The sequence below is a fragment of the Neopelma chrysocephalum genome, unplaced genomic scaffold (assembly GCF_003984885.1).
Source record: "Neopelma chrysocephalum unplaced genomic scaffold, ASM398488v2 Primary Assembly neopelma1_93, whole genome shotgun sequence".
Classification (NCBI taxonomy): domain Eukaryota; kingdom Metazoa; phylum Chordata; class Aves; order Passeriformes; family Pipridae; genus Neopelma; species Neopelma chrysocephalum.
The window spans coordinates 162,810-175,779 of NW_020897755.1; the positions used below are offsets into that span (position 1 = coordinate 162,810).

Genomic DNA, 12,970 nt, shown 5'->3' on the forward strand with positions numbered 1-12,970 from the left:
TGGGCTAAACAACCAGATTAGCCAGGACACCCCCTGACCTGTGGAATAGGGAGCTGGGAGCAGGTGAGATTATAGCCTGAGAACAGCGACTATGGCATTAGTGGGAGCGAGATTAGAGGCACCAGAGAAGCTTGAGGGTCTTTAAGAAACTTATAGGATCGTTCAGAGTCTAAAGAAAACACCACCTCGGTCAGCAAGTTCATCTGGAGTTTTCCTGTCAAACTTTATTTTGCAAAAGAGAAAATACTGGGGACATGGGCACCAACTCCAGGACCTTTGCCAGAAAGGAAAGATTAAATAGAGGGATCCAAAATAGGCTAGATTATCTGGCCCTAAGTATGACTTAATAAGCATTATACCAGGACTTTGATGCTGTGACAATTAGAGAGCCGTTATTTACCTACACTGGGTCCCAAATAGAAATTTTGATTGAAGTAAGTGTTAATAAAATGGATAAGAAAATATTCTCCCAGAGTGCTGCCACCAAAATCCTTGATGGTTCGGGTTTGCTGCCATCAGTCCTGGGCTGTCCCATGGCTTGGTCTGAGCCCTGGAAGGGGTGAGACCTCCTGCCCTGGTGGGGACCCTTCAGTGCATTTTAGGGGGCAGGACTGGCACCCACAGCACCTCCTTGGCGAGGTGATGGGTGGGAGGGCAGCGTGGGCAGAGCTTGGCAGCACCCAGCTGCTTTCCCAACAAGGGAGTTAAAAACCAGGGATTTTTCCCTCCCCCCATCAAAGTTTGAGTGTGTCTGGAGCAATACTGTGAGTAATCGCCGATTTTAATAACAAGATCGGATTTTCTCATGACATCGTTGGGGATAAAGGAGGATTTGTAGATACTTCAGCTATATTAAGGCATTATTACAATTGATTTGCAGACACAAAAGGAAAATGAGTCATTATTGATCTGATGCCTCGGCAGAGGTGCCGCTCACACGCAGGTCCCGTGGGCTGCTGGGAGATGCTGAGGCTGAGCCTCCACAGATGCAGATTTTTACACAATTTGTCCAATGTGCCTCATCATTCCCAATTACTTCATGTTCTGATGTGAAGAAAGATGTGGGATGACTTCTTGAGTCATCACCTTGGCTTAGGCTGGACTTCAGTGTTCTCCCCATCCAGGGAAACTGATGGGACTTTGCCTCTGCAGGACCCCCAGTGCCAGGGGTTTCCCAAACCCATTCCAGGTGTGACCCTGCAGCCAGGGTGTCTCTGCAAAGCCCAGCAGCAGCCACTCTGGTCCCACTGGGAGGGGAGAAGTTTTCCAGCCGAGCATCCTGGGCAATAAGCAGGTTTTACCTTCTGTCCCTGAGCTTTGGGGCTGAAGCATCTCCTCTCTGTTTTGGTTTACAAGTGTCTGACCTGCTCCCCCTGCCTTGGGGAGGCTTCTGTTGCTTGGAAATACTTCTTTTGGGCAATATTTCCAATTTGAGTGAATTTCTTTTAAAATGCAATGGAGAACAACATTAGTGCCTATTCCTGAGGTGTTCTGCTGTGAGTTCTCTGTTCCATCAGTAAAACAGCTCCTCACAGGTGCCTGGTTAATGCATTAAGTCCAGAGAATAAATTCAGCACTCAGACAGAGCTGGGATTTTGAGCTTGGGAAAAGCAGCAGTTGGTGCACATAGGAAAGAACTGGAAAATTGTAATAATCTAATTCTAATATAAAGGTGATTTAAGAGACAAGCCCTTTCCCAAGGGACAGATGGAAACTGTGAGGGGCCTTAAAGCAGAGCTTGAGTTAAAAAAGGAAAGGAAACAGGGATGGAAGTAGCTCTGTGTCCTGAGCAATCCCGATCCAGGGTCTGCTCCTTCAGAAGGGGGTCTCATGTCTGGGGAAGCAGCTGTGCTCTGCTCCCCTGGGGGGAGGAGTTTCTTGCACGGGGTCACTCTGTGCACCCAGGACCTCACCAAGGCTCGGGGCAGCTCAGGCAGCAGCTGGAGGGTGAGGCTGTGCTGGCCCTGGCAGTGCCTCTCTCCGTGGCACAGCCTGTCCCCAGCCTGCCCTCCTGGCCAGAGCAGCAAAGTGCCTGACCGGCGGCTCTCAGGGGAGATTTGTTAATTAAAGCCAGGCTTTTTAATCCTTCTGTCCACAGCCTGGATCTTCGAAGTAGGACTTAATGAGCCCTGGATAAATAAGTCTCTTGGACCTTTTCCTGCCAGCCAGCTTATGCTCTCCAGCAGGGAAAGGTCCCGTGGCTGGAGGGGTGGCCGTGTGGAGCAGGAGCCCTTTGCCAAAGTGCCAAAGGGAACCTGAGCTGTGCTGCTGCAATGAGGGGGTTCAGAGCAGCAGCAGGGTCATCTCTGTGCCCGGGTTCCTGCCTCTGGTGCTCCTTCTAGGTCCAAACACTGATAGAAGTGGCTGCTCCTGATGTTCAGCTCTGCCGTCGGTGGCAGCATCAAAGGCTGTGGTGGAGATGCTGCTGGGGCCTGGCAGGAGGGTGGGCAGTGGGGGTGTCCCCACAAGCCCAGTGAACCTGGGGCTTGTCCAGATGTTGCACCTGGAAGTGGTTCTCCTGCAGAAACTCCTCGTCACCAGGAATGTTTGTATGACAGTTCTTATCAGAGAAATGAGCACAGGCTGAGGCATCCACGGCAGAAGCAGATCCTTTCCCGTCACTGATGGATTTGGAGCTTCTGGAGTGAGTCCAGAGGAGGCCCCAGAGATGCTCCAAGGGCTGGAGCCCCTCTGCTCTGGAGCCAGGCTGGGAGAGCTGGGGGTGTTCACCTGGAGAAGAGAAGGCTCCAGCAGACCTGAGAGCCCCTTCCAGAGTCTAAAGGGGATCCAAGAGCTGGAGAGGGACTTTGGACAAGGGCCTGGAGGGACAGGACAAGGGGGAATGGCTTCCCACTGCCAAAGGACAGGGTTAGATGGGATATTGAGAAAGAATTCTTCCCTGTGAGGGTGGGGAGGCCCTGGCACAGGCTGCCCAGAGAAGCTGTGGCTGCCCCATCCCTGGAAGTGTCCAAGGCCAGGTTGGATGGGGCTTGGAGCAACCTGGGCTAGTGGAAGGTGTCCCTGCCCATGGCAGGGGGTTGGACTGGATGAGCTTTAAGGTCCCTTCCAAACCCAAACTATTCCATGATTCTGTGAACTTCAGATTGGGCTGCGTCCCTTTGAGACTGCCCCTGGAAACTGATTCTCCTCCCTTTGTGTCGGGCTCTGCTTTCCCTCCAGGTATTAAGGTCATTGGTGGCATCAAGGAACTCACTGGAGAAGAATATGGAGTTTATGTCAAGAGGATCCTTCCAGGGGGTGTTGCTTATGCAGATGGTGAGTTAAACACAGTGCAGAGCACCACAGAGTCTGCAAATAGCCCCAGTCCAGTGTATTTATTCTGTACATTCCATATTAGATATTTCAGTGGGAAATGTGGGACATTTCAGGTGCTTCCTCAGAGATTTTCCAGTGGTGGGGGTATTTTTTTAGCATGGCAGTTGTTCTAACATTCATTGGCAGCCTTGGATTAGCTTCTCAGCACATGTACAATTGCTTTGTGTCTCTAAAGCTATTCCCATCTCTGCCACACCAGGACTTCACTTGGCTGCCTGTCCTTCCCCACCTGCCACTCACTGCCTGTAGCCCCAAAATGACCCGAGATCTTTTGCAAATTCAACTCTGCTCTGGGTCACTGATTTAATTCTGAATATGTTCAAATAAGTAGGTATTAGGGGTCTGCAGAGTTCACCTGTTAGAACTTAAGCCAAAAAGATTTTTTTTTTCCGAATGTTACATCATTTTTCCATCCAATAAAGGAAAATAAATCCAGAACAGGTGGAAGTGCCAGTCATGGTTTTCTACCTGACCTCCAGCTGAACTATGTGACCTCAAACTGAATTAAGTAAAAGCTTCATTGCATTTTTTGGTATTTACTTTCGTAACTTCCTGGAGCAGAGGAAGTGCTGGGACATTGGCACAGGTTGCTCCAGGAGGTTGCAGAAACTTCATCTCTGGACATCTTGAAAAACAGGTTGGACGAGCATCTCTGGAAGGACCAATGCATTTTTCATCCTGTCTCTGGGCAAAGGCAGGAACTGCCCAGCCTCTCCCAGTCCCTCCAAGCGGTACTTTCTGGAGTTTCTATCCATTAGTTTTCTTTTCTAGGGCGCCTGCAGCCAGGAGACCAGATCCTGGAGGTCAATGGAGATTCCCTAATTGGGGTTACAAGTGAGAGGTACCATATCCAAATGGAAATTTGGCATTCCTGTTGCTTTTGTGTAATTCTGGGAAGTGGCTTAGGCTGCGGGTTACATGGAGGACACCAGGGAATCACTCTGTCTGTGCTGTTCCCAAGAGCCCAGTTGGGAATTCTCAGACCAAAAAGATTTGATATAAAAATAGACCGGTGAACCCAAACTGTATTTGTGAGATATTCAGACATTTCCCCCAAACACTGCTGGGGTTTTACACAGCTCCTGGCACCCCCACTCCATCTGCTCCAGCTTCCCAGCCAGCCCTGCAGCTCCCAGCACAGAAGATTAGCTGGAGCCTAAGCCTGACAGCGCTGCTCTGTGTGGGGGATTCCCTGTGGAGCCACAATCCAGCCCCTCAGCTCCCCACCAAGAAAACAATTAACGGCTCCAGAGGAGCAACAACACTCTTGGGGTTCCCCTTTCCCACTAAACATGGGGCTAGGCCATTGTCTGCCTTAAATGCCTGCGGGGTGTGCTGGATGGATGCTTGGGAAGCAGCGTAAGGAGCTTGTCCTGCTCCCAAAGCCCCAGAGCAGCTGGGTTTGATGGTGGAAGTCCCTGAGGACACCTCTGTGGCTGTGGGAGGCTGTGCCTGGCCCCAGCACACTGCTCTGGCTCCCATGGGAATACCTGTATGTCAAACCAGAAAGGGGCCATCCCTGAGAAGGAAACTTCCACAGGGAGGGGATTATAGAATCATGGAATGGTTTGAGTTGGGAGGGACCTTAAAGACCATCTCGCTCCAAGCCCCTGCCATGGGTGTGCCGGGAGGTGTTTGCTCACCACCACGGGCATCCCCTGAGTTTTGTTATCAGGGACTTCTCATTTATGGCAGAAGTGGGAAAATCAGGATGTGAGCTGGCTGCTCTCAGGCCCCACAGCCAGAACAGGGAACGTGTCTGTTCCACGGGCATCCGGCTGGAATTGGTCTCTCAGCTGCTGACAGGGCTTGCCCAGGCCACGGGTCTCTGCCCAGTTACACGAGCTCTGCTGTGTGGCTGGGGGAGCTCGGAGGGGCAGCGCTGATCCTGAGCCAGCCACGTGTTGTGTCCGTGTTTTCCAGGGCCGTGGACATCCTGAGGACGGCGTCGGCCACCAGCCACATGCGCCTTCTCATTGCCCGCGACGACGACGCCAGGTGAGGGGATGGTGAGGGGGTGGTGAGGGGATCACACCGGGCAGGGGCATCGTGGCACTCGCTGGCACCACAGCCAGAGTGCCCTGGAGTGGTGGCTGAGGCGGCCACTGAGATGGCCCAGGGTCTTTGGTAACTCTGTGCTGGTGGGAACACAATGGAGCTGTAATTGGAAGGGAAGCAAAGCTGGTGGCTCCCAGCTCCAGCCCTGACTGTGCCGGGTCTGTGGGACATTCCACAGCTGAGCAGATTTCCACAGGCCTTTTCCCAGGGAGGACCAGGGCAGCTCCAGCCTTGGCTGTAGGGTGGCACAGCTCCCTCAGCTCTGCTGTGTGGTGATGAGCTGCCTGTGGTTTATCATGTCCTTCAGAGCTTTGGATGAAGATATACAGGGACAGCAGGATCTTCCTTTTCCTTTCCAGTTGGACACATTAAGGTCTTCCTTGTCCAAAGGATTCCTCTCCCTGAAACCTCTCCCCTTGCCGCTCCCTGGAAAACCTTACTTTTTCTGGAGAGGCTTGGAGGATTCAAAAGGAGAAGGAAAGAGTTCAGTCTTGTCTTGGCTGGATTTAGGCTGCGTGGGACAACGATGGTCCCAAGAGAGAGGGCAGGGCTATGGGAACCAACATATAGGATCAGCAGGGTCTTTCCTTGCATTGCCTGGAAGATCTGGCACAATGTGGTGGCACATCCTCTCCCTGGAACAGAAACACAGGTCTGGAAAGCTGAGGTGCACCAGGAGCCACAGAAATGAGGGTGGGTTTCAGCAGAGCGTGGCCGTGGGCCCACAGGCTGCTGGACCAGGGCTTTGCACCATCTGTGGGTGGCTGGAGGTTACAGAGGCACCTGCTCAATGTACCCACATCCCATTAGGGTGGAGGTGATGGATTCATTCCTTATCCATCAGCTGCTGTGGAGAGTTCCTGCCTTGACAGGAGAGTGAGAGTGCTGTAATGACAGAGGTGAGACTAATTTTGACACAGCAATACACTGGTGGAGGAATTATTTGCTATTAATGACAGGCTGCTTTTTACCCACCCTCTTCCACTGGAAATAACATCTCCAATTATTCTATTAAGTGCAAGTCCTTCAGCAGCTGCTGAGGAAGCGCTGGGTGAAGCAAGCAGGTCACCTTTGGTCTCAGTAAGGATGCTCAGGATGCAGCTCTGTACCATAGCAGTTCCCCTGGGAAGTGACAGTGGGTGCCTCTGGGGGACAGGATCCCACCCCTCCCAGCAGGAGCATCCATCCCTCAGCAGCAGCACTTGCTCCAGCAAACACTTCATTTCTCAGCCAGAGCCCCCCGAGCAGGTTTTCTGCCTTCACCCTGCTCTGTTCCAAGCTGTTCGGGCATCTCGCTGTGGCTCCTAATACCCTAAACAGCAGCAGATGTTCTCAGAGCACACGCGTGGCTTTGCCGGCGGCTCCGGCTCCCCCTGCAGCTGCCGCAGTCCCCGATCGCCCGGAGCTGGGGGAGGCCGGCAGGGCAAGGAAACTTTAAGCAATTTATTTGGCCTCCGTTTGCTGTTGGTTATCTGTTAAATCTGCAAAAGGTTAGCCAGAGGGAGAGGGGGGAAGTAATCAGTTTATTTATTTTTTTTTAAAAGATTTGCAGAGATTTCACTTACATAATCATCTCGCAAACTGTTTAATACACGAATACATATCTCCAGGATTAAGGGCTGTGGGAACAGGGGGAAGGATTTTTCCGCTCTCTGCTTTTTTTTCCCCCCTTAGTTTTGTCTTTTATTGATGCCCTGTTATCTTTTAAGTCTATCCTTGAGCAGACAGCCGGGTTGAAATGGGCTCAACTCTGGAGGTGATGCCCCCGGAGGTGCCACGTCATGAGTTGTGGGCAACCTTAAACCTTCCCACTGCCCAGCAAAGCAGCTCACGAGACCTGAAAGCTGAGAAGGACACAGGGAGGACCATAAATCAGTGTATTTTCAGATCCTTCAGAAACCCAGAGTGCACAGAGGAGGGAACGTCATGGCTCTGGGTTTGGATGACGATCCAACCTGCCTGCCAATTTTCCCAATGACTCAGCTGAGTAGCATTTTGTTGTGGTTGCTCTCGGGTGAATTTGACTCATAAATGCTATTATTTGTCCCTGGAGTTAATTATAGGCCCAAATTACCTGTGCTTTTCATAGAACTCGGGCCTGGCATGTATCAGATGCATGTTTTCAGCCTGTCACATCAGCCCTGCTGCACAGAGGGGCAGCAATGCCAGGGCTTAAAGCAGAACATTCAGATTTGGAGCTGGACCTGCTGGGTTTGGGGGGATGGTTAGCTCCAATTTTTGCCTGTGCTCACCTTCAGCTAATGAGGATAATTTTATTGCACACACATAATTATTGTTTATTCATTCTCAGCCTGGGAGTTACAATAGGTCCCTGTTTCCCTGAGCTGCACAGATATCATCCTGGTCTTTCAGGTTTATCACTGTGAGAAAGACAGTTTGAGCTGCACCTCCTTCTCCTTGCATGATAAAATGCTAAATAAGTTGTGTCTCTTCAGTGTCATCTTGGGGAACACGGGCTGGGGATTAACAGGGCTCCCACAAGGAGCAGCAAGGAAAGTGGGCAGCTTCTCTGCAAGTGCCCAAGCAACAGGCAGGAACATCCAACCTGGCCTTGGACACTCCCAGGGATGGGGCAGCCACAGCTTCTCTGGGCAACCTGTGCCAGGGCCTCACCACCCTCACAGCCAACAATTCCTTCCCAATATCCCATCTAACCCTGCCCTCTGGCAGTGGGAAGCCATTGCCCCTTGTCCTGTCCCTCCATCCCCTGTCCCAAGTCCCTCTCCAGCTCTCCTGGAGCCTCTTTAGGCCCTGGAAGGGGCTCTCAGGTCTCCCTGGAGCCTTCTCTTCTCCAGGTGAACACCCCCAGCTCTCCCATCTTGGCTCCAGAGCAGAGGGACTCCAGCCCTTGGAGCATCTCTGGGGCCTCCTCTGGACTCTCTCCAACAGCTCCGTGCCCTTCCTGTGTTGGTTCCCCCATATCTGGAGGCAGCTCTGCAGGGGGGTCTCACCTGAGGGGGCAGAGGGGTAGAATCCCTCCTCCCCTGCTGCCCACGCTGTGGGATCAGCCCAGGGCACGGGGGGTTTCTGGGTCCCAGCACACACAGCCAGGGCATGTCCAGCCCCTCACCCACCAGCACCCCCAGATCCTTCTCCCAGGGCTGCTCTCAGTCCATTCTCTGACCAGTCTGGATTTGTGCTTGGCATTGCCTTGACCCAGGTGCAGGATCTTGCACTTGGCCTTGTGGATCTACATAAGGTTCACACAGTCCCACCTCTGCAGCCTGTCCAGGTCCCTCTGGATGCCCCATCCCTGCCCTGCAGTGTGTGACCTCACCACACAGCTCTGTCAGCTCTAAACTGGCTGAGGGTGCCCTTGATCCCACTGTTGCTGTGATCTGCATGTGAGAAAATCTGCTTTTGTGACGCTTTTGCAGTGCTTTGGGTTCATGGCTCCCACTCACCTGCAGGTTTGGTTTTTTTGAGGCAAACTATTAATTTCTGATGTCACAGTCTCCACTTTCTCTCCCAGCTGAGGTTTCCAGACGCTATGCGCTCATAACCTTTGATGTAGGAATCACCCTTTGTTCTCCCAAGAACAAAAGGGCAGGACAAAGAGGCATTATGAGATAAAACAACAATATCTTCCGCGGGAAGATTGACCCCCTGCTGCTTAATCTGTAGCAAAGTCACCCTCCCTCCAGCTGGCTGTGCTGGCAGACCCTGTCATTCTGAATGCTGTGTGGGACAGAGCTCTGTTACAGGCATCCTCCAGACCTCTAATGTTTGCATCCTAATGAAAAAAGCTGGGGAAGGTTCGTTAAAATGAACTTTTCACCTAATAGAACGCCATGGTTGTTGTTTTTTAATAAAGCTGGGCATTTTAGTCCTGCAGGCACCTGACAATTCACAATGTTTTAGCAAGGGTCAAATTTTAAATATTAAAGACATCTTCTGAAGTGTCTTGGTGTCTGAAAGCACAAAGCTGGCATTCCCTCAGTGTACGTGTTCATCACTCGGCAATGTTTGGGCACCGTCTGCCTGTTTGCAAACTCCTCCAAACACAGCACTGAGCACAAAATTAATTCCCAGGAGATTGACACCAGAAAGTGTATTGCTTCCTGCTGGGATAAGTGTGTGCCTCGAGTTAGTCATGTGTTTATGTCCCTGCTGGAACTGAGACTTGCAGCACTGACCAACAAAGCCGGGGCTGGGACGGTGGCGCGTGACGTAGCATTTACTCACATCGTCCCTGGGCTGGACCTGGGCTCAAGGGGCAGCCCTGGGCTCCCAGCTCGTTGTTCAGGCTCCTGAGCAAACAATGCTAAATACTCCTTTGTGGAGGAACTGAACAGCACAGAATAAACAACAACAAAGGGTGCTCAGGCCGTGCATGTCCTCGCTCAGAGCAGCGCCGGACAGCTCGGACCTGTGACCGGGCTGGAGGAGCACAAGAGCTGCTGAACGAGTCGCATTTGCATTGACTAAGACTATTTTAGCCATTGTTTTAGGTTCATAACCTGTTCTGTGCTCTGATGGATTATTATCTGAGGAAAATGTAACAATAGGTGACCACAGAAATACCCAGCCCAAAACACAACCCAGCTGCTGAAGGCTTGGGAATCACTGGAAATAATAGAGCAGATTCCAGTGTGTTTGACCTGCCCCTGCACTGGGTCAGGGAGGGGTAGAGCCATGGCTGAGTGAGTGACCAGTGAAACTGGGGTGAATCACCTGTAGAAACACAGCAGCTTTGCTGGAAAGTGGAAAATTTCTGCTAAGGTAAGATCCAGCCAAGGCTCAGCCCAGGGAACCACAGAACAGCAACCACTGTCCTACTGCTGTAGGAGCTCAGTTGTCCTTCCACTTTCCCAGTGCTTGTGGAATCATTCAGGTTGGAAAAGCCCTCTGAGATCTTCCAGACCAACCATTCCCCCAGCACTGCCAAGGCCACCACTGAACCACATCCCCAAGTGCCACATCCACATGTTTTTTGAACATTTCCAGGGATGGTGACTCCACCACTTCCTTGGGCTGTTCCAGTGCCTGACACCCTTGCAGTGAAGAATTTTTTCCTAATATTTTATATATATTTTAGTGTCCAACTTTATGAAACTTGACACCCCTCATGCACAGTATGTACAGGTCACACAGGGCTGGCCCAACACATGGTGGGTCATGAAAACACCATCACATGTCTGACACTTTCTGGGGGGTAGATCCAATAAATAATTACAGTGCTTAGAGAATGGCTTTGATCATCCTTCTACCCTTTATACTGTTCTATCACAACAATGGCTGGAGACCACAGCATTTGGAAGATGCTGTGGTGGCATCTTGACTGTTCCCAGAAAGTTTGTGCCCAAGAGGTGAAAACTAAAACAGCTTTGTGGGAGGTGGGGTTTCTGAACAAAGTAATTGTCTTTTTTTAAGGTCATGGGTTTAATTGATAAAGACAATAGTGTTGATGCAAATATTGGGATTCACCAAGGCATGTCACTGAGTATTGTGTGACACTTGGGTTTTAAATTAGCATTAGATGGAATGAATAAGGCATAAATTTGATGACAATATTAGATAAGGCATGCACTGGTCTTTGAAGATTGTTAATGAGCTGGTTGTTACTGGGAAGATGTAAATTACTGAGAGCATTTCCAGAAGGAACCTGAGGAGCTGATGATTCATTCATCATTTAATATTGTTGACTCTAATCTAGCCAATAATATATAACCTGTGTCCCGGTGAGGAACGCAGATGACACAGCGTCTGCGTGTGTGTGAGAGCTGTCTCCTCGCTCAGGGAACTTTGCTGTGGCTGCTTTCCTACAGGTTTATGTCTTGAGCTTGTCTGACTGTCAAGCCTGAGAGCGAGCCACTCATACCCAGGCTTTTCCTGGGGCTATAGCATCAGGAAGGCACCTTCGCATGGGGATTCCCTCGTGCCTTCAAAGAGGACATCTAATGGTGCTGCTGTGGCCACAGAAACAACACTTTCAGGGTCTCTCCCACTGCCTGGCTGCTTATTTATTGGCATGTGTAAGAAATTAGTCATCCTTGAGGCTCTTCTCTCTGCCAAAGGTCGGATTGATGGGGTAGGGTGGGGTTATAAAGGTTGGGTTATGAAGGGAGGGGACCCTCCCGTTGCAGAGGGACAGATGTTCCTGGGAGCAAAGAGCCAACGTGGCTGGGATGGATCAGGAGGCTGATGAAGATGAACATGATGGTGTCATCCCTCTCCATGTCTCCTCATCCAAAGGGTGTGAGAGGCTCACGGCAGCTCCAAGAAAGGTTTCAGAAATGAGGCAGGAGCTGGTAAACGTGGATAATGGTGGTTCTCAGTGGGGTTTACAAACCCCAGATGTCACACGTGGCAAAGGGAAGGCCACAAATCAATTCACCTGTGGTGTACAGGTCGTTACAGCTCATCAAGGGCTTGGGTCGTTACACGGTGGTCAAACTCCACCGGGAACAAAGCACTAAGGAAGGTGCCTGAGCGTGGAGCCAGCCCTCCAGGGGATTTTCTGGATGAGATTGTGTGCAGGTCTTTGTTAAGGTGTTATGCTCCAAGAGCTTCATCGGAGATGTTCATGGAGGGCATCACCATGGATGGATTCAGAGAGTTAGCAGCTGCTTCTGCACGTGCTCCAGAAAGCCACATCCTATTTTCACTCCAGCAACAGCTAGAAGGATCTGCCTTCTGTCCAGGAAGAAGGAGTAAAAACCAGAGAATAATCTTTATTTAACTGTTCTAGAAAGAGTCACAAACAAACCAAGCCTTTTTGTTCTATGTTTGCACAGTTACAGCTCCTTCTGACAGTCTGTGTAATTTGTGTGGTGTGTGATTCCAAAATTTTGAGCCCGATAGTTGGGGGTGAAAATATTTTGCCTGATTCCTGGGAGGCTCCATGAGGTTGAGTGCAAAGCAGGGGTGCCAAGCAGGATGCAAGGCAGGGCTCCAGTGTCCATCTGCCCTCTCTCAGGAATGACAGTCCTCAACACCAGAGCCTGTCCGTAGGATCACAGGATCATTCCGGTTGGAAAAGACCTTTAAGAATAAATCCCTTCCCAGCTCCTCTTGCCCAAGTTCACCCTGAACACATTCCAGGGCAGGGAAGGAGCACACTGGAGCTCCAGCCCATTGCAGGAAAGCTGCTGCGCCATGAGATTGATTACAGACCTGAAGCCTTGCACAAGCTCCTGAAACCAGGGTGTTCCCTTGCGCACAGGGCAGCCCTGTCTGCTCCCCACTGCTGGAGGGCATCGGCCCTGCAGACTTGGTACTAAGTCACTGCCACCAGAGGCACCATTGCCAGGTAATCAGGTGGGGGATAATCTTGAGCAGCAGCTGACTTCACCATGTTGTTGTTTCCAGGAGGGAGTTCTCTGAGCTGCTGGAGAAGTTCGGCTCCCAGAGCAACACGGGCTCGGCGCGGAGCTCGCCGGTCCTGCACGGCGGCAGTGAGTAACTCAGGGTGTCCTTGGGGGGAACCAAAGAGAGCTTCCTTTGTCCCAGTGTAATTCTGAAGGAGTTGGGATTGGATTTGGGCAGGTGTTTGGGTGGAGGTTTGAAGGAAGCTCGTCCTTATTCCAAGCCCAGGTGCTGAGCAGGGTGGCCA

At 51.2% G+C, this 12,970-nt stretch overlaps 1 protein-coding gene across 1 annotated transcript in view; it reads left to right on the forward strand.

Annotated features, from left to right (window-relative positions):
* LOC113972543 (syntaxin-binding protein 4-like) overlaps nucleotides 1-12,970 on the forward strand; it is a 37,969-nt gene that overhangs the window by 4,004 nt on the left and 20,995 nt on the right. The window contains exons 3-6 of the mRNA XM_027693749.1: nucleotides 3,181-3,276; nucleotides 4,108-4,177; nucleotides 5,260-5,334; nucleotides 12,727-12,812. Coding sequence (XP_027549550.1) covers nucleotides 3,181-3,276; nucleotides 4,108-4,177; nucleotides 5,260-5,334; nucleotides 12,727-12,812 — 327 coding nt within the window. The remainder of the gene's footprint in view (nucleotides 1-3,180; nucleotides 3,277-4,107; nucleotides 4,178-5,259; nucleotides 5,335-12,726; nucleotides 12,813-12,970) is intronic.